At 36.0% G+C, this 27548-nt stretch overlaps 1 protein-coding gene across 3 annotated transcripts; it reads left to right on the forward strand.

Moving 5' to 3' along the window:
* The first annotated feature begins 162 nt into the window (after positions 1-162).
* On the forward strand, positions 163-24654 carry LOC132168238 (ubiquitin C-terminal hydrolase 12). Of its 3 annotated transcripts, none has more exons than XM_088512923.1 (32): positions 163-355; positions 543-621; positions 1742-1889; positions 2078-2235; positions 6801-7066; positions 7148-7366; positions 7461-7569; positions 7657-7772; positions 8002-8100; positions 8670-8779; positions 11463-11537; positions 11949-12027; positions 12124-12270; positions 12360-12440; positions 12604-12723; positions 13613-13735; positions 15412-15489; positions 15600-15688; positions 15796-15904; positions 16022-16090; positions 16256-16366; positions 19423-19478; positions 19591-19768; positions 19881-19982; positions 20077-20148; positions 20387-20452; positions 21781-21846; positions 22721-22807; positions 22940-23053; positions 23151-23225; positions 23312-23398; positions 23908-24654. In XM_088512923.1, the coding sequence occupies exons 1-32, from the start codon at positions 326-328 to the stop codon at positions 23947-23949; spliced, it is 3360 nt and encodes a 1119-aa protein (XP_088369049.1). In that variant the 5' UTR covers positions 163-325; the 3' UTR covers positions 23950-24654. The 3 variants fall into 3 exon arrangements, with proteins under 3 accessions (XP_088369049.1, XP_059435346.1, XP_059435345.1); XM_059579363.2 differs by having other exon boundaries at positions 166-355; positions 1745-1889; positions 22937-23053; XM_059579362.2 differs by having other exon boundaries at positions 167-355; positions 22937-23053.
* Positions 24655-27548: the final 2894 nt, after the last annotated feature.

The raw sequence follows: 27548 nt of genomic DNA on the forward strand, positions 1-27548 counted from the left end.
GGCCCAGGCCCAAACACCATTCACGCAAAGGACCGATCCGTCATACATGCAATGCACAGCAATGCACAGCAATGCCTTTTCCTTTTCGTTGCTCTGAACTGGAGAGTAAAAACCGAAGACTCCGAGTCCTGAACTTGCAAAATCCAAATCCCCAACGTACCCTCGTGCTTTTCACAAAATCCCGACACTGTCCTCTTCTCGAACTAAACCAGTCGGCCCTCTTTTCCACACCCATTTTTGCTAACTTGCAGAGCCTTCTTGCTGCCTCTTTCACCGCAAGCTCTCTCAAGATTCGTCGATCGGACGGCCAATAATCCGCAAGCCCATGACTCTGATGACGCCTCCTCCGTTGGATGTAATTCCCTAATCTCCATCCTCCTTTCCCTTCAATTCAACTCTGATCCTCAAAGCGAGTCGTTTCGCACATCTCTGTTGAATTTCTGCCGTATCTGCGTGCCCACGGTAGTCGCCAGGGCTCGCAGCACCAGATCGGAGCAGTGGTACTGACCTTGGTTTTGTTTGGTTTGGTTTGGTTTTTGTAGCAGCAACAGCAGCAACAGGACGACGAGGAGATGCTGGTCCCGCATAGTGACTTCCCCGAGGGTCCCCAGCCGATGGAAGGTGAGATTCTGTGTTCCGTGGTTCTTTCTTGAGAAAGTTGGATGGGAATTGGAGGAAAATCGAAGGTTTTGTGTTTTTTTATGTTCAGTTCTGTTTCTGCTTTGATTTTGGAAGAAAGGTGGTGCGTTATTGAGTCTTTGTGTTTTTTTGTGTTTCGTAATGCCTGTGTGAGTGGTGGTTAAATGTTTGTCAAGGCCATTGGTGTTGATCGTTTTAGGGTTTGTGCTGGAATTTGGATTCTTGTAGTAATTTGGTTATTTTGTCTTTTCTTTTTAAATTGATGCAAAATCTTGGTTGGGGGGTGGGTTGGATTTTGATCGAGTGTTTGTAATTTTGTCTTGTAATCCTTTGTGAAGTTCTGGTTTGGTTGTGACAGCAAAATTGATGTGTGATTGAGTCTTTGTGTTTTGTCTGCCTTGTAATGCCCAGGTGAGTGAGGATTGAACGTTTTTCGAAGCCATTGGTGTTGATCGTTTTAGGGTTTGTCTTGGAATATGGATTTTTGTAACTAGTTTGATTTGTTTTTATTTTACTTTCTATTCAATTGAGTATTTGTCTTTTGTCTTGTAATCTTCTGTGAGTGATCATCGAAAGTGTATTGTTTCTGCTTTGTTTGGTTGCTTAGAAATAGGAGGAAACAAGAGGACGAGTGCAATTTGCGTTAGAAAAAGTTGTAATTTGTTTTGGATTTTGTTCACCGTAATTCAGGATTTATTCTTATTTTATCATTTCTGGGTCATCCTGTGTGTTCTGGGGTAATGATTGGGCCATTGGTGTTGATCATTTTAGGGTTTATGTTGGAGTTTTGCATTTTGTAATTAATTTGTACTTTGTTTTGCTTAATTGGTGCAAATACTGGTGTACTTTGTCTTTGTATCTTTGGACTGCTGCATTGGTTTCTCCCTTGATAATTAGTCATCATGATCTTGTTCTTTTTGCCTCTTCCAGTTAGGTGGCTTCTCTTGTACTTGGGGGCGCCTTACGCTTTTAATGATATTTTAATTACTTATATAAAAAAAATTCTGATATTTGAGATTTGGCATCTAAAATTCTTTTGCTTTTGTACTTTCCTTAGCATATGAATGGAGACTTTTTGTTTGATTGGTTAATTATTTTTTAGTAGCACAAGCAGAAACAGCGAATACAGTGGACACTCAGGCAGTGGATGATCCACCGTCGGCAAGGTTCACTTGGACAATTGAAAATTTCTCAAGGCTTAATACCAAGAAGCTCTACTCTGATATTTTCCTTGTTGGAGGCTTCAAATGGTATTTGAATCTCTTCCATTTGATACAGTCGTTACATCCATTTAACCAGTGTGTTAGGTTATGTTTGTTAGCTGCTTGTTATGATCTTGTGTTCAACTACTCCTTGTGTACCTGGGTGCACTTTATGTTTTTGATGATATCTTGATTACTTATTAAAAAAAATGATTGTGTTTAATTGCCCTTGACAGGCGGATACTAATCTTCCCAAAGGGGAACAATGTCGATCATTTGTCTATGTATCTAGATGTTGCAGATTCGACAGCTTTGCCATATGGGTGGAGTAGATATGCCCAGTTCAGCTTGTCTGTTATCAATCAAATCCATAATAAATACTCAATTAGAAAAGGTACTCTCTCCACTTTACTCCTAAAGAAAAGAAATATTTGTATAGTTGGGTGTTAAATTGGGACTAGTGTATTGTCTTTAATGATCTTACTGTCATCTACTCTTTCTATGGGCTGCTGCCTCATATTGTAGTTTTTGGAATTTTCATTCTTTTTTAGGTCGCTTCTCTGCCACTTGCTAGGCTTCTCTCTTGTATACTTCCTGTGTACTTGGGTTACACATTTGCACCTTTGAATGAATATGAGATTACTTATATTAAAAAAAAAGAGATCTTACTGTTATCTGCTGGTGGTAAAAGTGCTTTGCGTGCTTTTATTCAACTTTGATGAACATTTTGGAGAGGATTTTAGGATGGTATTATTTTTTTTGATAAGTATTATACACAATTTATTTTCCATGGTTGACTGGGGATGAGCACTTGTTGTAAATGGGTCATTTGCAACAGGAGAGACTTTCCTTGTCTGCTTGTGCGCGTGTGTGTGCACACGATTTTGCCTGTATCTACCACATATGTTGAGTGCAGAAGAATTGAGTAAACCGAGAACCTCACACTGATACAAATTTCTGTATGTGACCATTCCACTGAACCTCTCAAGAAATACTGCTCCCAATGCCCACTATACTGTGCATTGACTTGTGTACTTCCTCATTTCCTGGGCATCCAACTGCCTTTGTATATTGCGTGTCCTGCCAATCCCTGATGAAGCAGTGTGACTGCCCTCTTACTGTTGTGTACTCTGACCTGCTAATATTGTGTACAAAACCCACCCAATCACAAATCCTAACTCTTTATCAAACCCTAAATACCTTCCAAAATCAAGAAATGGAACATCAAGGTCGTTAATGTGTTGGTGAATTTACAGTAGGTCGTTCATAGACGCTGTTGATTTGAGTCTTTTGATTGGTGAAGCTTGCTGGGTTATTTAGTGGGTGTTTGAATCTAAGGGTGGACTAATCTTGAGTTGGTGGAGGCTTCATGGGAGAGGTGCAGGAGGACATGGAGGAGTGTTGATGGGAGAAGTTTAGGGTTTTTAGAGTAGAGGTAGACAGTCTTCTTTAGAGTGCAGCCACTTAGCTCACCCACTTTGAGCAGATGGAGATTCTTGGATGGGGAAAAGCAGTGTTTGACAGGGAAAGTGGCGGTTGTATATTTTTTTTCTTAAATAAAACTGTTTTGTCTTCAAATAAAGCCTCTCTTTAAACATACTCTTTCTTTCCCCAGCTGATCAAGCAGCGTGAGGAAAAAGAAAATGTCTTGGCTAGTTGTTGTGGCTTTACATTGTTTGCTGTTGGTGATTGATTTTGGTATGACGACTTATTTTTTGATAAATAAGTAATTCATTGAAAAGCGCAAGTGGGTGCAACCCTAGTATACATGATGTATACAAAGAAATGCCCACTAAAGGCTTGGTATGATGACTTCTAAGCAGTTAACATAAAATGCTATGAAGCATGCACTTTTCCCTTTTGGTGGCTTGTTTTTTGAGCATGCCTTTTGCTAGTAAGTGTGGACATTTATGAGTTATTCTCAAATTTAGTAAGAAAAAGAAAATGATCTGGTGTGTTTACAGTAACTTGCTTTCTTATCTTATCTCTTAACTAAAATTTTCTAGGTTTTAAATTTTAAATGGAAACATTTTGCTATCAAGGTGAGACTGAGTTAACCAACGTTTAAAAAAAAAGAAAAATGAAGGTGAGTTAACCAACATTTTGTTGCAACAAATGCAGTATTTCAAGTTTCAGAGTAGCAAATTGGCCCCACACTATTTACATTGGGTGTTAAGAATAAAGGAAGTAGAACATATAACGGCAACATTATGAGTGGTCAAACCCACACGAATCCTTTTGTGCAGTTATATGAACACACTATAGAGGTGTGGCAGGTGATCAATAGATAAAAGAAATGAGGTAAATTGGTATTACTTTTACAAGCTCAACGCATAAAGGCATCAAAGGCATGTGAAGTATTGGCTTTAGAAAATTTGTGTACTTACCAAGTGCATATCCGGATTTGAGTTTTTCACTAGCAAGCTGCATCTCCATGGGCATTGCATGATTTGTTTGGTTGTTGTTGTAGTACAATACCTATTATTTGGCTCTAGATCAATTGATTTCTTTAAAAATCAGACAATGGTTGTAGAAGCAGCTATTTAAGAAAAGGATAATTTAAGTGACATCCCTTGCAATATGTCACTAATAAACATTAAGACAACATACGCTCTCAACGGCTAGGAGCCACCTGGCATTGTGTTGAACATCTAAAGGCTAGAGCTGGACCGGAATGGCAGCGCATGTCCAGCTCCAGCCCGGATCTCAGACAATAGTTGTAGAAGCAGCTATTTAAGAAAAGGATAATTTAAGTGACACCCATGCAATATGTCACTAAAACACATTCATTTATAGTCTTTTCAGTTTAAATGATTAAGCCCTTGAAGTCTCTGATCTCTAAGGATGGCTTGGGGATTAGGAACTTGATATAAGGTTCAATCATGCTCTCTTAGTTGAGTGGCTCTGAGCCTTTGGCGCTATGGGCTTGAGAGAGAGGCTTGGTGGTGAATGATGGTGGACTCTAAACATAAAATGCTTGGGGAGGGTGGTGTCCTATTGAGCATGTTGGGATGTATGGGGTGGGTTTATGGAATAATATTCGGAGGGGTTGGCAGAAGTTTCGTAGTCACACCAGATTTGAGGTGGGAGATGGCTCCAATGTTAGATTTTGGTATGATCTTTGGTGTGGGGATATGACCTGTAAAGATTCCTTTCCAGTTTTATTTGGTATTGCTTGCGCTAGGGATGTTCCTATTGCGGTTCTCGTGGATTTTTCTGGAGGTGCCATTAAGTGGAATGTGATCTTCATTAGAGTGACTCAAGATTGGGAGGTGTATGTCTTTGCCTCGTTCTTCAGGTTGTATTTATCTAGAATGAGACGGGAATGTGTAGACAAGATATGGTGGGTCCCTTCCAAAAGAGGGTTGTTAAATCTTTCTACAGTGTCTTGGGTTGTAATGATAGCTTTTGTTTCTCTTGGAAGAGTATTTGGTCGACTAAGGATCCTTTGAGGACAGTATGTTTTACTTGGTTAGCTTCCTTATAGAAGATCCTTGCCATGGATAATCTCATGAAGCGGCATGACATTGTGTTCGATGGGTGATGCATGTGTAAAAGGAATGGAGAGTCTGTGGACCACATTCTTCTCCATTTTGAGGTTGCTTGTGTCATGTGGAATGTTTTCTTCAGTTGATTTGGATCGTCTTAGGTTATACCTAGATGAGTAGTTGACTTGTATGCTTGTTGGTGGATTGCCGGTAGCACGCGGAGTGCAGCTGTGTGAAAGATGGTGCCTTTGTGCCTTTTGTGGTGCCTTTGGAGGGAAATGAATGGCATAAATTTTGAGGACTGCGAGAGGACATTTGAGGAAATTAAGTTGTTTTTCTTCAATACTCGTGTCATGTTGTTTCTCTTGTGGTGATTATTTATCATGATTTCTTTATTCTTTTTGCTCCTACTAGCTAGGTTTTTTCTTTTGTATATTTTGTGTACCTAGAGGCGCCTTACACTTTTAAGTACCTTTCGATTACCTCTTAAAAAAAGAGCCTTTCTAGGATTGGGAGTTGGAGGCTGTTGGTTCTATGAGTGATTTTGTTATATTTTAATTTCCCTTCAACTGGAGGAGATGAGAGGATATGGTGCAGGCTGCCTATGAATGGTTAGTTTGTTGTTTGGTCTATTTATTAGGCTTTGGGAGGTTTGACTAGCTTGGATTTTACTAGAACTGATCTGTTGAGTGATGAGTAATAGATTGGTGATGCATGTATAAGAGTAATGGTGAGAATATGGGTCGCCTGTCCTTAATTGTATAATGATAAGGTCTATATGTTCACCGGTGCTATCACTTTTTGGGGATGCATTGGTGAGGCCTGAGACATTTCTATAGATGCTTACATGGTGGTCAAAGTTTGGATTTGGTGTGGGATGTCTTTGATCGATTTACATGATGCTTTTGGTGATTTAGATGTAGTTAACACGTGGACTGTAATTCCTGGACATTTTAGGAGGCCAAGTGCAAGCAAAAATATTCAGTGTGCTTGTGTTGAACGACATGGGATGTGCAAATCCAGCTTAGATAAAAAAACCCACGAGAGAGAGAGAGGGTTTATTGTTTGGATTTGGTGTGGGATGTCTTTGAGTATTTTACATAATAGATTTATGGCGATTTAGATGTTGCTACATGCAGAGTCATTAAGGGTGGCACTGGTGTGCTCTACTTATAGCAGTCTCTAATCTAATTTGAATGCACAAATTATAGAATTTAGTGGAATGTTGAGGACAAGAAGCTAAAGTCATAGTGCCAGTATGACTGCCATCATAAGTGCTAAAAGACAAAGGTGCCTTTGCCAAGAAAGTGGAAAATATAAAAACACTTCCATATTTGTATTTATATGCATACTTTTGTGCTTTGGTTTAATTTGCCTTTTTGAGGGCCCTCCCTCTCCTAGGGGACGGTTTTGCCATTTACTTCCAAAATCTTGTTCATGGTGATAATTACCATCTTTTTGCATCTTGCAGAAACACAGCACCAGTTCAATGCACGGGAGAGTGATTGGGGTTTCACTTCATTCATGCCTCTTGGTGAACTGTATGACCCTGGTAGAGGTTATCTCGTGAATGATACATGCATCGTTGAAGCTGATGTTGCCGTACGTAGGGTTGTTGATTACTGGTCACATGACTCAAAGAAGGAAACTGGTTATGTCGGACTTAAAAACCAAGGAGCTACATGCTACATGAATTCTCTTCTTCAGACATTGTATCATATTCCTTACTTCAGAAAGGTTAGCATAGTTGCCCTTTTTACCTTGTCGTATTGCTGCTATTCTACAATGATGCTTCATATATATGATTTTCTATTTCAGGCTGTGTATCACATGCCAACAACCGAGAATGATATGCCGTCAGGGAGCATCCCTCTGGCTCTGCAGAGTTTATTCTACAAGCTCCAGTATAGTGACACTAGTGTAGCAACAAAAGAGTTGACAAAGTCTTTTGGATGGGACACGTATGACTCGTTCATGCAGCATGATGTGCAAGAACTTAATAGGGTGCTTTGTGAAAAGCTTGAAGACAAAATGAAGGTAGATTAAGATTTCACGGTATTGAATTTTTGCACTTATTCTTTTATGTTTGATTTGGAGGTTATTTGAATTGAAATTTGGTTTGTTGACCCAGGGAACTGTTGTGGAGGGTACAATACAGCAGTTATTTGAAGGGCACCATATGAATTACATTGAATGCATCAATGTGGACTATAAGTCCACAAGAAAAGAATCATTTTATGGTACATATATTAGGTGACAGTGAATTACTACATTATTAGAGATGGATTTTATGGGCCTCATAGAACTTTTTGATGTATTGATTGTAGATCTTCAGCTTGATGTCAAAGGCTGTCGGGATGTTTATGCTTCTTTTGACAAGTATGTGGAAGTGGAACGTCTTGAGGGTGATAATAAGTATCATGCTGAACAATATGGTTTACAGGTAAATTCCTGACATGTGTAGGCATAGTTTGTTATAAATTTTATCTTGTTTCCTTGAGAACGTACATTTTAACAAATCTCTTCCTTGTCCATTTACTGCTGTGTTTCTTTCATGTAGCTGGCGTTTGTTCTTTTTGAATTGGATTACCTAATATTATTAGGTGTTTTTGCTTGATGACTACGATATGAACGTGGTTTTTAAATAAAATTTATACTTTTTGACGTTTCAGGATGCTAGGAAAGGTGTTTTGTTCATTGATTTTCCTCCCGTCCTTCAACTTCAGCTAAAACGGTTCGAGTATGATTTTATGCGGGATACCATGGTAAAGGTGAGTAGTAGAGTGGATCTGAATTTGTTGACTTTCGTAGTATCTATATTCTTTGCATCTTCCATTTTGATGACTTTCCTATCATATTTTTATGCATTTTCCCCCTACTTTGTGTGTTGTCTATCTACATGCACAAAATTGAGAAAAAAAGAGAAGAAAGAAAAAGCATATGTTGCTTTTATTTTCCCATTTCAAATTTTACTGTTCTACTGGATGTGCATACTGCATATTAACTCACCTTTATAATAACATGAAAATGAACTTGGCTTGTGCTACAATTGGTATCACTGACAACATCACACTCTGGTATACAGTTCTCAGGTCAACACGCCTGGGAATTCACATCACATTGTTTAATTAAAATAGAAAATCAGGCAGGGAAGGAGTCGTTGTTTTATGTATTGTGACCATATTTTGACAGATCATTAGAGCTTTTTAACTCAATCTGAAAGAGACTAGATTATATGGCTTCTTATGATTATGGATTTCATTGATGGTCTTTTTTCTCATAGTTCATTTGCCTTTAAACTCCTGTAATTATAATCACCTGTTCCACTGATTGCCAACAGATAAATGACCGCTATGAGTTCCCTTTGCAACTTGATCTTGATAGAGAGAATGGCAAGTATCTATCGCCTGAGGCAGACAGGAGTGTTCGCAACCTTTACACGCTTCACAGGTATGAATAGTCAGTTTATGGGGTTATGATGTATGCATTACTTTATTGGATAAATTTTTTTGCTTTATTTGGTAAACTTTTTGTACACACTTTGTAATAAAGTAGTTTTTCTATTGGATGCATCTCTTGGGAACATAGGCTGGATGTACTGCGTCATGTATCTAGGTAATTGTAAATAGTGAGGAGTGGGCACTGCTTTAAGCATGAAAACAGTACTCTATAGAGTATGAAAACGGTGCTCTACAGAGTATGAAAACAGACACAAGACATGGTGAGACAGCAAATTCTAAACATGTAGGACACGGGCACTAGTACACTTGTATATGTTAATTTTCAGTGAACTTGTTTAATTTGAAATTTAAGATTATAAATATAATGAAGTCATATAGAATAAAGTGATTCCACAAGCCCTAGTTTGTATACAAGAACTGAATTATAATTTATATATATATTTCACAACTCTTAATATTTAGCCATAATACACAACTGAAGAACAAGAAGCAATAAGAAAACATATGGAAGGGGTCAACCTTTTGGTCAAATCAATGGTAGCAGGGGGACCACATTCTCCCTTGTTCCTCTGGTTTCCAGTCTCTCTCTGGTTGTCGCATGGGATTACAGGAGTTGAAGAGTCTTTTGTACTCCTAAAGTCCTACTTTATTGGCTTTCCTTGAAGGAACCCTTTAAATCTATAAAAGTTTTGAAGAAAAAACCTTGTCCTTATTTTTGGTATGGTTTGAAACTTCATTAAATTTAACGCTGGATACTCTTCCACACGTGAGACACCTTGGTGTTCAGGGGGTGTCTGACAGTTGGAGCATTCCTTTAGTCATGTCCGTGCTTTATAGATAGTGCACTTTTTCTTTAACGTCTCAGATCTAAATATATATTTAGTGAAAATATTATCCAAAAGTATTGGCATTCCTTGTCAATCTTCTCTCCCGAAGCTGGTATTACTTCTACTGCCCTCCCAATTAAATGTGGGTTTGGTTAGATGTAATGCTGCTGTAAGTAAATCCTTGGGAGTCACTTGCTGAAATAATATTTACTAAATCAACTTTGTTTTGTGAATTGGAACAATATTTCTTACCCTATTCCAGAGGGGGCTTGGGTGTTATACAACGTAGGATTTCTAATGATGCTTTACTCAGAAACTAGTTATGGAGGTATCAGATGTGGATTTGAAGGAAACAATTTGTTATTAGTCGGTGCTTTGTGTGCAAGATGGAGCTTTAGAGTCATTGCTCTTCAGTACTACCCACACACTTGGCGTTGTAAATTTTGTTTCCTTGTTAATTTGTACCTCTTGAGGTTAGATCTTTCTATCATGCGCTTAGTCCCCTTCTGGCTCCCCCTTTCCTTGGAAGAACATTTGGAGAAATAAAGCCCCTTCAAGGGTTGTGTTTTTTGTTTGGACGACAGCTCCGTGGAAGATCTTGATGTTGGATTAGAAGTACACAAAAAGTAACTACATTTGGAGAAATAAATACATAGGAAGTATACAAAAGGAAACACCTAATTAGAAGAAGTAAAAAGAACAAGGAAGTCACTAAAACTAATCGACAGTGGCAAAGCATAAGCAACTGTCCATCATCCGAAACACCATAACAGGCATGTAGGCATCATCTTCCACGCTGCAACACTCTGTGGACGGCTAGAGGTCCACCAACAGGCAAACAGATTGATTACATGCCTAGGTATAACTCAGGACAACCCAAAACAACTGAAAAAGGCAATCCAAATGGCATAAGCTACGCCACAATGAAGAAGAAGGTAGTCAATAGACTCCTCATTCCTCTTACACGTGCAATATTTGTCTATCACGATGATGTTTAGTTTCCTAAGATTATCTATGGCGAGGATCTTACCTATAGCCGCTGACCACGCGAAAAAGGCTGCCCTCAAAGGAACCTGAGTCTGCCACACACTTTTTCAAAGAAAGTGACACCCTTTAGAACAAGCCAGTGAGCAATAGATGGATTTGATCTTAAACAATCCTCTTTTGGAGGGACCCATCTTATCAGCAATGTTTGTTTGAAGCTTTCTTAAGACAGAAGGCTGACATGGGTAGTATTTGAGAAATTGTTGACTTACTCAAGAGTCCTCAAAACTGTTGAATATAAGATCTTAGGATTGTTTAACCATCAGATGGAGGGTTTCATCTAGTATCTTGTGCTGAGCTTGAAATACGGAAATGGTGGTTACATTGTACGAGTGGCTGACATAATTTATATGCTTCATCTTCTAGTATTAGGTGATTACCCTAACATTGCAGCCAGAATGCTATGCTTCTAAGCTAACTCCATTTAAATATTTCTTTATGAGTAAAAGTGAGTGGAGGCATGTCCATTCATCTTCGTAGTGGTGCACATCATTAGATTGACTGTCATACTATAACATTGTTTTTGTGACAGCTATCCATATGACCTTTCTTCTTTAATGACCTGTCCCTGCTCAAGTGTCATTTATATAATTTTATTTCTCTGTAGTGGTTACTCTAATGCGCTGGCTGGTTAGATATGTTATATTAGTAATTATAGTGTAAATTTGCCCGACACAATTGGATAAGAGTAAGCTGATGACCATATGATCCTTTTTCTTTATTGTCTTCTTTGATTGTTATGACATAATATTGATAGAATGCATCTGCAGATTGTAAATAACTACTGTTTTTTTATTGCAGTGTTTTGGTTCACAGTGGTGGGGTGCATGGTGGACACTATTATGCTTACATTAGGCCGACCCTATCTGATCAGTGGTAATGATGTTTTCAAACGTTTTGGGTGGTTTCAGCATTCTTCTAATTTTTCATTGTTATCTCGTTAAACTTTTGATATGCTTGTGTGTTTATGCTATCAAGCTCGTTAATGTTTATTGAAATGCTATCAAGTCTATGAAGCTTTAATGATTTCTGAGTTTTGGAAAGTTTACAACTAGAGCCTTGCTCATCATCTTTGCCATTCTACTTTTGGTTTATAGTTTCCTTTAAAAGTGGTACATGGAGTGAGTCATGCATTCATGGAACTTGGGTCATTGAAGCTAATTCATGTTTTCTGACATGTAGTCAAGTAGCTTTTGTTTCTTCTGTCTAAGTTCAACCCCAATCTAATTAACATCTTGATGTTTCCCTTTTGCTGTTAGATTTTAAACACTGATTTGTTGCTTTTAGGTTTAAATTTGATGATGAACGAGTGACAAAAGAAGATATAAAGAGGGCATTAGAGGAGCAGTATGGTGGTGAGGAAGAGGTAATATTTTTCTCTGCATTGCTTGTATCCAATTTTGGATGTTGATTCATTTATTTTTTTAATTGATGCCTTTTCTGTTCTCTGCTGCATGAACAGTTGCCGCCGGCAAATCCTGGATTCAATAATTCTCCATTTAAATTTACTAAATATTCAAACGCATATATGCTTGTTTATATACGCGAAAGTGACAAGGAGAAAATAATTTGTAATGTGGATGAGAAGGACATCGCAGAACACCTTAGGGTAAGATTTTTGATATACATATTTTTTACTTTAAAATTCGTATACTTTGTTCTCAACTAAGTAATATGTGCTTTGGATGTTGCATCCAGATAAGGTTGAAGAAAGAACAAGAAGAAAAGGAGCAAAAGAGAAAGGAAAAAGCAGAGGCGCATCTTTATACTATCATAAAGGTTAACAGCTTTCGAAATCTTCTCTCTCTCTCTCCCCTCTTTGTGTTTGTGTGGGCCATGTGTGTGTTTGCATATAAATTTAAATGTCTACAAACTACCACTTTCTCTAGTTGTTCTTGTTGCTTAAATGAGCATCATTCATCAGTTCCATTATTGCCTGCAGGTTGCGCGTAATGAGGACCTCCTTGAACAGATTGGAAAGGATTTATATTTTGATCTCGTTGATCATGAAAAAGTTCATAGTTTTCGTATTCAAAAGCAGATGATCTTTAACTTCTTCAAGGTATATTATGTATTGTTTTACGATTTATATAAACAATTTTGGGCATGGTTGATAGTGGTTTTGAAAAGTGTTTTTTTTTTTTGGGTATAAATAAGTGTGTTGATGTGATATAAATGTGAGAAGTGCTTTTGGTGGGTGAGAAGTGTTTTTTGGAGGGGTCCACAATTGAGAAAATATTTTTTGTTGGGTCCACTTAATAAAATTTTTTGGTTGTGTTTTCAATGAAGTAAATACTAAAAGTGCATCTTATGACATCTAGTGTATGTATAGGCTGCTGCTCCTTGTTATCATGGTGAAATTGTCATTTCTACAATACTGATAGCAGCATTTTTTTTCTTTCTTCTCAATCGATTATCTCGTTGTAATTTGTAAATAGACTTTTTCTTGCATACGCCTTGTAGTTGCTTTATTTTGGATTCCTAATTGAGATCAATCTAGAATGGTTTTTTTTTGAATGATTATTGTGGTGACCTCTATATCAGACATTTGTTTCCTTATAAAAAATGTTCTAGATTGACTATAGCAAGACATTTTTTTGATACTCATTGTTAAACCACCTTTATTTATTTATTTTTATGTTTGTCGGATTATATTTATATTATTCTAATATATAATAATATAATAGAATAATATAATATTTATATTTATATTATTCTTTGGAAGATTTACTATCTTATTGTTTCCACACTTTGTATCTTTGGACTGTGGTGTATGTCTTTCCGGTGTCTATTAGCTATGATGATTTCCTTGTTCGCTTTTCTCTATCTAGTTAGGTGATCCTATTGTATATTCCCGGTGTACTTTGGGGTGCCTTTACGCTTTCAATAAAACTGGCTTTTACTTATCAAAAAAAATATTTATCTTATTCTAAATATTGCATTTTTCTCAGGAAGAAGTTGCCAAGGAGTTTGGTATACCAGTGCAATTTCAACGTTTCTGGTTTTGGGCAAAACGTCAAAACCATACATACCGGCCAAATCGACCACTGACACCTCAGGAGGAAGTTCAATCTGTATGTACTTGTTAATTTTTACCTTGTCAAGGATTACACGGTAGTATTCTGTGAGTTTTGATCTTATGTGTATTCATCATTTGACCCCATCTTGATCTGCTCAAAGAATCAGAATATACCTTGGATGCATTTGGTGTTTGATGAATGGGGAAAAACTACTAGAACACCTATATATAAGAACAATGGAGATATTTGAAGTTGTATCAATTCTCATGATAAAGTGTATTACACCGTGAAGCTGTCTGAAACAATGAGTGATATTAAGTTCAGAAATAGAATAATGTGTCGTAGAATCACTTTGGCTTGGAAATTAATTTTTAACTTAGGCCGTTGAATTGAAAATTATAGAGAAATTGGTAAAGACCTTCATATGGTTTTTTTGTTTTAAAGCATATAATAAGGTATCTAGAGAGGTGATTGGGAGATATTGTATGTTGTATGAAATAGAGGAGTTTCTTTTCCGTATGTTGTAATTTAAAATATGTATGATAGAGGAGTAGCTAGTGGAGATATCGCAATTGAATTCCTGCTCAGAAGGTGTACGTCAAAGATCAAGATTGAGTTTTTTTTGGGCCTTGGTTATAGATGAGCATATTAGATCTGTCCCAATATAGGCCGGTGCTGCAGATGAGATCCTAAGTTCAAAAAAAAGGATGAGGATTTGATGTTAAATTTGAATTGTAGAGTAAACTTCAGAATCTAGGGGTTTGGAATAAGTAAAGCTGATGTCAAGGATGTAGAGTACAAGTTTAATATAACTGAAAAAAAGGTGAGGGGATAAAGATAATTGATTGTCAAAAAATATAAAAAATGTCAACTCTAGGTATTTTTGGTCAATCATTTATAAGGGTGGTCCAACCCGAGCTGAATAGAATTATTTTTGTATCCAAAACTCAATATAGTGTGTGTATATTATCCCAATCCTTCTTTCTTTTCTATTAGTTCTCATGTAATTGGAAATACTCAACATTTTCTTTTTTTAATGTTTTCTATCTTTTTCGATGAACACAGGAATCCCCATTATGATCGAGATTGTGTTTTTTCTTAGGTGTGGCAATTCGTATTTACATGTTGGGTTTGAGTCGTGTTGAAGCATGGGTATAAGACTATATAGGTCAATCCTAACTTGATACATTTAATTAAATGAGTCATACTCCGAAATCTTAACCCGCTAATTTCCTGTTGGGTTCTTAGGTCGTGTAAAAAAATGTCGATCCTTCTGTCACGTGTCTAGTTCGGATCGTGTCGAGGCATGGGTATAAGACTATATATGTTAATTCTAACTTGATCCATTTAATTAAACGGGTTAGGTTCCTCAATCCTAACCTGCTAATTTTCTCTTGGGTTGGCTGGTTGTGTAAAAAATTGTCTACCCTAATTTTCCTATACAGTATTTATAATGTGCTTCATGTTTTTGTTGAAAGTATGGTTCAGTTGCATGGAAACGTATGCTCAAGCATAGATAAACATATATTTGTGGTATAACTCGTAATTGTTATGCTTTTTATGTTGATCTTATATAACTAGGCTTAAATATTTTGGGACAATGCGTTATTAAGGTAGCTATTAATGTGATTTTGAAGTTGTATTTTGCTCTCTAAGAAGTGCACATGGTTGTCTTAGCTTGTTGATAGCATGGAAATCTATGTTTGTTATAGCACTTTGCTGCTTTGTAGGTTGGACAGTTGAGAGAAGTTTCCAATAAGGCAAATAATGCAGAGCTAAAGTTGTTTCTAGAAGTAGAAGTCGGGCAGGTAATGTCGTCTTTCATATTCGTGAAAGTTATCCTCTTGTCATTGTAGATTGGATAGCTGATGACATGCATCTCTCTTCTGTGCTGTTACTGATATATGTAATCTTTCAGGATTTGCGGCCTGTTCCTCCTCCTGAAAAGACTAAAGATGATATTCTTCTATTCTTTAAATATTATGACCCTCTGAAAGAGGTGCTCCGGTAATTTATCTTTCCTTCTTTCTTCCTTGTTATAGTTGCATGAGACGACTCATTGTTTTATTCTACCTATAAAAAAAAAGACTAATTATTTTATTCTATGATGTCAGATATGTTGGGAGGCTGTTTGTCAAGGGTAGTGGGAAGCCAGCGGAAATATTGATAAAACTAAATGAAATGGCTGGTTTCGGTCCTGATGAAGAAATTGAACTTTATGAGGTTAGTTTAATCATTTTTGTTAGTTGTTTAATTGTTTTCTATCTTTCTCACCTGCCTACTTTACATAGTTTATTGTCTTGTTCCACCAGTTAGCTTAACCTCCTCTTTGATGTTCAGGAAATAAAGTTTGAGCCGAATATAATGTGTGAACGCATTGACAAGAAGACCACTTTTCGTGCTAGTCAGGTATATGTCATAGATGACTAATTGCAAATGTTTTTCTTTGTGATTTTTTGTCAGATGTAGTTGAATACTTTCTATTTGTTCTTTCCTTACCTTTGCTCTATAGTTCTCTGTTGCGAAGTACTATTCTATATTCTCTATGGACTTATTTTCATTTGCATTTTTCAGCTCGAAGATGGGGACATCGTTTGCTTTCAGAAGTCCCCTCAAGTTGGAAGCAGTGATCAATGTCGCTATCCGGATGTTCCTTCATTCTTGGAATATGTGCATAATCGTCAGGTATATGGTGAACCCTTTTAATGTGGACATAAGGATCTCCATGTTTTTATGCTACATCTTGAGTGTGCATTAACTATGGGTAAGGGGTCTCTGTGATCCCGCATCCCTGGTATGCAGTGTGTTGCTAAGTTCGAGCACTGGTTTTTATAACAAATACTACATGGGATAACCATCAAGGTGTTATATAAGAGGAATGCTACACTTCCCAATTTTTTTTCTTCCAAAATATGCTACCCAAATGATATGTCACAATCCTATGTAATCTATTATTTTGGAAATGTGTCACCATCTCATGGGATTGTGACACACCATTTGGAGAGCAAATTTTGTTAAAAGTGTAGCATTCCATGTTATATAAATATTTTAGTTAAATTTTACCATAAACAATCGCATATGACATATAATGACTAAGATAATGTTTTGAAATCTTCTATAAGACTTTTATGATCGTTTTATGTCAGTAGGACTGGACTACTGTCATGTCTGGTAAATCCTGAGTTGTGCTGGACCAATTTAGTTGTTGAGTTGGGTTTGGGTTTAGCTGACTTTTGTTGGGCCATAATGGCGTTTTCCTATTTGTCTTATAATAGCTGGACTTAGGTGGGTTTGCTGGCGTATTATAAAATTGTAGATTGGGATGTGTTGCATTGGATGAACTCAGTTTTTGAGTTGAACAACCTCAACCCATACTAGACCTATTTGATAATTGGGTGGGTTCGGAATAACCTGATTGTTGTGGGTGAGGGAATCCCTACCCATCCATTTACTTCGTCAGGTGCTGTTGCATTTTGCCAAGTTTAGTCAGTTGTCCTTGGATAAAATGGCACCCCCCACTTTAATAAAAACGAGCTTGTACCCTGTGCAATGCACGGGTTGTTTTTAAAAATGACAGGAGGGAAAAAAATAATAATAATTAGTGGGTGTAAAATAGTAAATACCAGGTTATAAAGTTTTCTATTAGTGTTTTTGATAAGAGATATGGTGATTTTTTAGTTTACGATGTTGTATATTGATAGTTTTTTTCCTATGTTTAATGCACATCGTTTATTTGCTTAATTGATAGCTGTCATTGGTTTAAAGGTTTTATTGGAGTAAAAAAAAAAGTTTATAGCAAAGACAACTCTTTTCTATTATAATAGTATTTTTCATTTTCTGTTTGTTTGTCTTTATATTTTGTGGTCCTGTTCTTATGTTTTCGATTTTTGTCATTATTTTCTATTCTAATTTATATATTTGGTTTAATTCTAATTGCTTAATTTTCCTTTTTTGTAAATTTTATAATGAATTCAGGGAAACAATGTTGAAAAACGTTTGGAGAGAAAAAAAAAATGTACAAATTAAAAGGAGCTTATTTTTTATTTTTTATTTTCTCAAGAAGCACAGAAAGAAAAAGAAAAACAAAAACAGAATATTGAATCAAAACAAACTGAGAAACGTTTGGAGAAAAAAAGTGTACAAATTAAACGAAACCGTTTTTTTCTCAAGAAGCACAAAAAGAAAAAGAAAGAGAAGAGATCCTTGTTGATGAAGATGATTTTCTTTTCGTTTGTTGTAGTCTGTGATGTTTTAAACTGTAAAGACTGTTATTTTAACCCATTTAATGGAGGAAAAACAAAATATTGAATCAAAACAAACTGAGAAACGTTAAGAGAAAAAAAAAAAAAAAAAAAGTGTACAAACTAAACGAAACCGTTTTTTCTCAAGAAGCACAAAAGAAAAAGAAATATAAGAGATTCTTGTTGTAGTATGTGAGAAATATAAAACAGAATCAAATTTGATTTTTGAAATATTTTAAACAGGAGGACGATCTAGAAACAAAATAAGAACATTGTTGACAAAGTTGATTTTCTTTTCGTTTGCTGTAGTACAACTAATTTTTTTTTTAATCAAATTGGCACCATCAGGCAACAACTATACAAATATACATCACAAATGAAGAACAGACAAAAAAAAAAAAATCAAATTTCTAAACGTGAAAAAGAGGGGAAGTGGTTCTTGAGTGAAAGTTGAAATATGAAGAATAAAAGAAAAAAAGAAATCCAAATTTCTATACGTGAAAAAAATAGGAACCTTCAAAACTCGGTTGGATGAGAGCCAAACATGATCGTTAATCTTTTTCTTTCTCGCTCTTTCTGATTGTTTTGCTTCTATTATTCCTTTGTCTGATTGCTTTGCTTTGTTCACCAAAATATCTTGAACCAAACCGCATGCCTCTCTGAATATTTTCCATCAAAAACCTAGTCACATGTACAACTACACTGGCCGTACACCTTACGGCATGTAGACCATCCCAAAGCCATCTTCATCTTCATAGTTGTCCCTTGAGAGGCTTTCCATAGACATTTGAGAAAAACAGAGTGAGGAGAGAGAGGTATGGAAAAGAAGTTTGCTTTAATGTTTATTGGATACAACGTTTCATCAGAGTTTGTTCTGGTTTCAATAAAAAAATAAAAAATAAAAAATAAACTAAAATTGTTATTTTAACTGTTACACTTAAACGTGACAGTTGATATATATATATATTAGAATAGATATTAGATATGATTAGATTAGATAAGATATTAGATTAGATATGCTATTTTATTAGAAAGGCACAACGTTTTATAGAGTTTGTTTCAGTTTCAATTAAAAAAAACTAAACGCTTGTTTTGTACTTAAATATGGACAGTTGTTGGCATAAAAGAATGCCACATGTCACGATATTAGTCTCTCCTACTTAAAACTTTCCTAATATATAATATGGACAGTTGTTGGCATAAAAGAATGCCTCATGTCACGATATTAATCTCTCCTACTTAAAACTCCCCTATTATATATATATTAGATATGATGGAAGGGTGAGGTAACAGATTTAGTCCTGTGTGAGTACAAGTTGTATTACCAAGGAAAATAGAACTGCTTACTCTTATGGGTCAATTTAAAATCCGTGACATTGCTCATGTTTTTATTGTAAAACTATTACACAAGATTTATTTTCCTTTTTCGCTTTATTTTTTTCTGCATTTCTATTCATTGACCATACCTTTTGAGTCTGACTACAAAATAATTATAAATAGGTTGTTCGCTTTCGATCTTTGGAGAAGCCAAAGGAGGATGAATTCTGCCTTGAATTGTAAGTTGGTCATACTCCTTGAATGTTTTCTGCAGTACTCTGTATTGGGGTTCTTCAGTTTGATTCATTTATATATTGTAGGTCTTTATTCTCTTTTTTGGTAATTTTCTAGGTCAAAACTTCACACCTACGATGATGTTGTGGAGAGAGTAGCTCAGCATCTTAGCATGGATGATCCATCCAAAATAAGGCTCACATCTCACAACTGTTATTCCCAGCAACCTAAACCCCAACCTATCAAGTACCGAGGAGTGGAACATTTGTCTGACATGTTGGTCCACTACAATCAGGTAATCTATCACATGGGCGCTACTCTGTTTTGGACTTGTTACCTTCATTTTTTTTTTGCTACCCAATGTGTTCCAGTGGCTGATAAAAGCATGTATTCTTTTTTCTTCTTAGAGTTCTGACATTCTCTATTATGAAGTATTGGATATCCCTCTGCCAGAATTGCAAGGTCTAAAAACTTTGAAAGTTGCTTTTCATCATGCTACAAAGGAAGAAGTGAGTGCAGATAGCAATCAATTTTCTTAAATCATTCTTTGATTGTATCATGTCGAGTTTTGTGCCACTTAATGTATTGCTGTTGTGTTGTCAGGTTGTAATCCATACCATTAGATTACCAAAACAGAGCACGGTCGGAGATGTTATTAATGACCTAAAGACAAAGGTAATCTTGCTACTATTGTCTTCCCAAATGGGATGTTTGTTTTGATTATAATTGGAAGTGTGTTAATTGATTTGGGTTACTCTAACATGCATTTCACCTCCTAGTGAGAGCATTTTCTTTTTTAATCTGTAATAGCCTTGCACCATGTGCTCATTGTTGCTATGTACAAAATTTGCTGTTTGCATGCATCAGAAAAATAGTAAGAAAAATTACCGAGTATTGTCTTTTATTGGAACAGGTTGAGTTGTCTCATCCCATTGCAGAACTTAGATTGCTTGAAGTTTTCTATCACAAGATCTATAAGGTAATGGATATTGTTCTGACTAATATTCTCTTCTGAATAGAAACATCTAGTAGCTAAAATGAATACTTCCCTGGTATTATACCCAGAAGTAGTTGATGGTATATTTTGAATGTACTTTGTCAAATCTCTTTAATTCCAATATGATGTACAATTTCCTTGTTTGTTTATATATATATATTCAACTAACTACGTAAGGAATGAATTTTAAATTTTCTTGTTAATAATAAACATGTAAAATTATTGGCAGTCATTAGGTATACAACTCATTCAACCACTATTTTTCTTTGCTATAATTTCTAAAATTCGTAGCATCTAGCAGTTTGATCTTGCTAGACTTTAACCTTTGTTACCTGGAAGCCATGTAAGTACCAGTACTGGTGATGATTGTCAAATGTTGTTCAAAACAATCAGATATCTACTAAGTTGGTTTCATTTATTTTCTCAACAATCATGCCAAATTATTGCTTTGTTTCTTTGTTTTTCCTTAAAAAGATATATTAGGCACCAAATTGTTTTCCACAACCCCAGTTCTATGTGTCTGTCTTACAATATTAAATATTTATGCTTAAGATGAATCTGATCTGAATGTCCTTCTGCAAACTTCTCCTTGGTGAACGTCCATTATCCATTAACCCCTCCAAAGTTAGTTGAAAATCCTCAAGGACTGCCAAACCTCGAACCTGTAAAGGCAAGCAGACATCATGTGATGGAGCAATTGATATTTAAACTCGTTTTCTATCCCATTGAGAAGGAAATTCTTTTGAAGTGTTTCCGATCAGTCTGCTACTGGTGTGCAGTTGAGAAGGGAGACAAAGTATGTTGTCAAACTAGATAAAGTACTCGTTGATAAGGATCTCCTTCCATCCAGCGTAAAAGAATTGCTTCTTCCATTCTGCTTACCCATTTGCGTCTTGTTTTTCTCAAGCAACCAGCTTCTCTTTACAGTTAATTCAATGGAAAAGAAAATTGTATTGTAGTCAATGGAAGGAAAATAATTTTTGCGTGGGGAAGTATTTTGGAAGAGAGTTCTTGGAAGGGGGTCTTTTTTTTCTGTGCAATAGAGAAAGTACAAAAAGGCAATACAGTTGTACCCATAATTCCTGAAGTAGAGTGACACTTTCTCTTGGAAGTATGAACATATATGTAGATATTTTGTATATGTAATTGGCAGATGCAAGAAGTGCACAAATTTTTACTTCCTGCATATTTTATTCTGGCTTTTAGGTTAGCAGCAGCCTTCTTCTTAAGTTCATTCAAATCTGTCTGAGATAACTTGACCATTCTTACATGATTGTTTTTTCTTCAATTCTGTGACTGTTTATTTGCAGATTTTCCCGCTCAGTGAAAAGATCGAGAATATTAATGATCAGTATTGGACATTACGTGCTGAGGAGGTAAGTCTACTTTTCTTCTTGGCAGATAGGTCATTATGTTGTCCGTTATATGTGTGCGTGTGCCCTTTTTTTAGTCCTCTGCCTTTGATTTCGATTTTTGAAACAAGACCTGGTCTGATAAGCAGATCAAGCGTTGGCTCTGCAATTGATGGTCAGATTGACATCAAATTAGAAGACACCTTAGCCCTTGCCAACTCTCCTTGTTTGACATGCGTAGGGCCTTGGAAAATCTATAAAAATAACTGCTTGTGTGATGTGTTGGACAGCAGAACTTCTCAATAATCTTTGGATGCATGGTTTACACAATCCTTAGTTGTCCAATAATCCAAAAGAAATAAACTCTAGGAGGCTTTGCAGTACTCATTTGAGAGGTGTGGTTTATGGTTTGTGAATAGAAGCATAAGAATAAGGTGCATACATAGAAAATATATCATGTATCTATGCAGTTATGCATGAATAGCCTGTGTATTTTCTATTTCTTTGATGCTAGGTTATTGAATTCCATCGTGTAGCTGTATGCTTTTAATGATATTTCATTTAATTATAAAAAAATTATTCTATGAAAATACAACCAGTGTGACTTTTATACCCCAATGGTATTGTAATAGTTGATTGCTTTAACTCTCCGAGGAATCAGCTTGGAGTGATGAACTCAGGTTCGCACTTTTGGCGGGAGTGGAAATTTTTTCAACGGATTCTTCCTCTTAGTTTGTGTGTATGAGATGGATGGATCTCACCTAATTACCAGTGGCTGGCCAAATAAACTTGAATGGCGTATTAAAGTAGTCTCTTTAATTTGGGGGGTTTTTGTTGTGTCTGAATGTAGATTTTGTCTTCTATGCAAGATTTTAATATTGATTGCATGTTTCCACAGATTCCTGAAGAGGAGAAAAACCTTGGTCCTCATGATCGCTTAATTCATGTGTATCATTTTATGAAGGATACAGCGCAGAACCAGGTGGTGAGTACTTCTATATGACCTTGGGAGGCAGCTCCTATTTTTGAATCTCTGTTTTGCTATGAAGCTATTTATCTCTTGGTTATCTTGCATTTCCTCTACCTTTTTTTTTTTTTTTTTTGGATCTAACAGCAGGTTCAAAATTTTGGGGAACCATTTTTCTTGGTTATCCATGAGGGTGAAACATTAGCTGAAGTTAAAGTGCGCGTGCAGAAAAAGTTGCAAGTTCCTGATGAGGAGTTCTCTAAGGTATTTTCTTCTTGTTGTCATACTTTGTGCTGTGCCTCCTTGTTTGCTGTTGAATGTCATCTCATTTTTCCTCTTGCACTTTGTTGTTTCTGTTCAGTGGAAGTTTGCATTTTTGTCATTGGGTCGTCCAGAGTACCTCTTGGACTCAGACATTGTGTCCAGTCGGTTTCAGGTCTGTGTAACTGCTCTCTCTCAACATGCCCAGGTGGTGTCATTTAAATGGTGTCCTTATTTTTCTTGCCACTTTTCATTTTGTAGAGAAGGGATGTTTATGGTGCTTGGGAGCAGTATCTTGGGTTGGAACACACGGACAATGCTCCTAAAAGGTCGTACACAGCCAATCAGGTATGTGATTTCCTTGTAATATGTTTTAATGTCTCTGATTATGTTGAATGTGGAACAACCATCTCTGATTAAGTGCAAGGGTTGGAGACTTGGGCTTGAAATTTCCTTTCCTCCCTTCTAAAATGACCTTTAGAAACTGTATTGAGGATGCAAATACTTTATACCTGAGAATTGTTTGGGACTTTTTCTGGGTGGGACTTTAGAGTAGAAAAAACGAAAGATAACAAATGCTATGCTCACATCAAATTCTTTCACCCATTGCGCTGGCCTGTTGTGTTAGTAGTGGTGGTAGTAATACCAGCAACTTGCTGGTGCAATCCATTAGCAGCTTCATGGTTATTTGAGAGATCATAGTAAACCAAGTTTACGTTTTGAGCATGCAAATATATATACCTCCGAATTTTTTGGGGGTAGTCTTCTTTTTTCTTTCTTTCCATTTTTTTTTAGAACTTTTTGGGACTTCTTCTGTGATTGTTCCCTTTGTTGATGACTTCATCTCAATTTCGCAGAATCGTCACACATTTGAGAAGCCAGTGAAAATCTACAATTAGTACACACATGGATGATTGTCTAGTTCGTTTGATGAGCCAACTCCCAAATGGAATTGCGGCTTTGTGTAAAGCGTGATTGAAGCACAATTGAAGCTTGCTGTCAGTTTTTGCAAGAGTAATCATTGATCTCTAAATGTGTTTGTGATTTTTTATGGTGGGATAAAAAGAGGGGAGGGAGGGGGCGTCGAGGGGATGTTAGGAATTTTAATTCCATATCTGTTTTCTAGTAGTTCAGACTTCTCTACCTCTTGCAGGCACCCATCTCTGGGGTGAAGTAGGTGGCTTTTATCTCTAATTTCTTTGTAATCTAGTACATAAGATTTTGCGGTGGGGGATGTATAGAGGAGGGTATAGGTGTGTTTTAGCGTTAATTCCTTTTTTTTTTTTTTTTGTCTGATCATCCTGTTGTTTTTCCTAGATGCATAAGATGGGGGGAGCCATGTATAATATTTAGCTTGTGGTTTTGAGGATTTGTGCAAAAGGAAACTACTGAAAAACATTGCTCATATGCGCCCTTCCCCGATTCCAACCAGAAGGATTTTATTTTGATAAATTTTTTCAAATTTCTGGTGTATTGCTCACGCACTCGACAGCATTATTCTTTGTGCTTCAGCCTCAATGTTGAGGGCTGTTTGGGATGATTAAAGTGCTCTCAATTCCGTCAAATTGAATGGCCTACGAATTTGACTAAGTTGTGTTAAGATCTATTCAGCTTGCCTCCTAAGAATGACCTTTACTTGCTTTTTGGAAAATTAGAATATGATTGGAATAGAACCTTATATTTGGATGCCTGTCGTATTAGGGTCTTGTTAACGGGTAATTAAGGAAGCAACTAATTGGCTTGTAGAAGCGGGAACAGGATTCTCTTAAGATCAATTGAATTTGAGAGTATTCAGTGTTATATTATAAGGATATTTGTGACCCCTTTCCCTTTCTTGCTTAGAAAAAAGACAAAAAAAAAAAAAAGAAGATATTTGTGTCTTTTCATTTTTTGTGGGGATAACAATACTCTTTCAATATAAGTAATTGGATATTCTTAGGCTAATTTAAACTGTTGAGTTCTCACCTAATTCGTAGAAACATGACCTTTATACCCTTGTAGAGGAAGAAAAAAGGACACAATTGTCATGGAGTTTGACTTTAATATCTGACTTTATGTATTTGTTCAATAGATAGATTTAAAGTCATTTTAATTTGGATTTTTAATGAGTTTTTGTTTAACTTGTGATAGAAATTCATGTAAAACAAAGCTTATCTGATAAGTTGTCAAAATAATGCGCACGATTCACAGAGGCAGAGACATGGTTTTTTGTGTAAACGTATTTTTATTCTCTTTTGTTTTGTTTTGTTTTGTTTTTTTTTTTTTGAAAGATTAACAAAAATTCAAATTACAACACTAAGAAAACGGTTAGAACTAGTTTACTTCTATGTCACATCAGAATATATGGCTACTTTGAGAATACTTTTTCTCCTTTTTATTTTCTTTTCTTGTTTCTTTTAGTCTGTCTCTCTCTCTCTCTCTCTCTCTCTCTCTCTTTGTTTTTTTCTTTTTTTTTGAAGGCAATGAAAAATAGGAAAAAAAAAAAGTGGAAAGATATGGCTTAAAGAGGTATTCAAATCACATAGTAATTGAGAATTATAGGACGGAGTTATCCCTGTCTGTGTTTCATAATACGTTTTTATATTATTATTATTTTTTTATTTTTTTATTTTTATTTTTTGAAATGGCCATTTTTATTTTTTGAAATGGCCATTTATATTAATCGGTGTTTGTGTGCTTTCACTTATTATCAAATAGATCCTTACGATAAATAATAATAATAATAAAGCAAGATAACTTAAAGAAATATTCTAATCAGTGTAATTCAGAATTATAGGATGGAATTATTATTTTCTTCGGATCATGATAAATTTTTTCATTTATAATGGATGAAGATTTAGGGAAATATTAAAATCATGTCTTTGGCTCACTTTAAGAGCATCTCCAGCAGACACTTTAAAATAGAAGTTTTGTTAAAATTAAGCTATTATTACCCTTTTTGGAGCTTCGGCAGACACTTTAAAATAAAATATTTAATGAATGAGCTTCTTTTCCATTAACAACTGATCAAAACTAATACAAACCAAATCATTAGAAACTGCTGAAAAACACCAGAAGAGGACTACAGACAGTCCAACAACAAAAGAAAATAACATTTCCTTCATGTCGTATTGTAGAACCAGCAATGAAGCAGTTTTTGTTGCACTTTAAGCATGTGTTGTTCATTCAAGTTTGTGCGCTGATTGGAGTGTCATACGGCTAATTCCCATCAATTTCCTTTGGCAAACTTATATTTTCGAAGAAAATCCGACACACTTGGCCCATTTTAAAATTAGATGAGTGCTATAGATCCCAATTTTTTTTTTTTCTCGAAACTTAGTTCCCAAATAATGTGTCACAATCTTACGAGATTTATTATTTTCAGAAGTGTATCACCAGCTCATGACACATCATTTGGAAACCAATTTTTTAGATCTCAAAATTGAACTTGGGTCCCACACAAACTAATCTTATATGGAGTTGGGTTGGGTTGGAAAAAAGCGAAATTGAACTTGGCCCATTTTAGCCCAAACATCAATTTAGGAAAAAAAAAATTGATTGAAAAATGGTAGTACCCATTAACGGCATGTTGGCATAGAAGTATTCATTTCTAAGCATTTTCTTATAGCTAGCGTTTTTGTCATTTTTGATATAAAAAGGTCAAAGAATTGTTTTTGAAAGTTTTTTATCAAATAAATCAACTTTTTGTTAGACACGTCTTTTTAAATATTAAGGTTCTTTTTATTTTGGTGTAAAATAACTTTTGAAAAATAAATATTTTTTAAAACCATAAACTATTCAGACCACTGGCACTCCGTCAGGACCTATGGGGACATTGTCAAGGCTTCACTAGGACCAGCCCGCCCCCACCATCCGGGACCAATTTTCTATTCTTAATACTGGTGGCTTGGGGCTGAAGCCTCCAAAGCCACCCAATGGTACTTCCATTATATGCAAATATATATAATGGGCAAACTGATGTTATATTATTCAAGAAAATTGAACACGCTTAACACTTACTTTTCTCTCGTTCATGCCGAGACAGAGAGATGAATGAAAACCACTTTGGTTTATACAGCAGCTCAGCCTGTTACCATTTCCTTCACCATTCATAGCAAACAACAATATTATCAACTACAACGTTTTAGGAAAGAGATGAGATGGACTGGTGGGCGGAGTACCGTTGTGTTGTGTCGAGCATGTTGGAGAAATAATCCTCTGTGGGAAGCTGGAAGCCGGATGAAAGTGAGTGTTCAATCGCCTCCTCGTCGGATGGAGGTGGATTTGGCGGTGGTGCCGCCGCTGCCACATCTAGGTTCTCAGGCGTGTTAAGCTTGGCTTTGATGTATTTGCACAGCTTGTTAAGGAGAAAAACAGTAATGACACCGGTTACACTCGACACAATCGCAATTCCCATGTCGTACCAAAGAGAGCTTTTGCTTACGGAGCCCGCCAGAGATGGAGTAGGATTTCCACCAACACCTTCATCATGTACAAAAGAGAGGTAGAGAGGAGCAAA

This window comes from Corylus avellana, chromosome 2 (assembly GCF_965113065.1).
Source record: "Corylus avellana chromosome 2, dhCorAvel1.hap1.2, whole genome shotgun sequence".
In the NCBI taxonomy this organism is placed as follows: domain Eukaryota; kingdom Viridiplantae; phylum Streptophyta; class Magnoliopsida; order Fagales; family Betulaceae; genus Corylus; species Corylus avellana.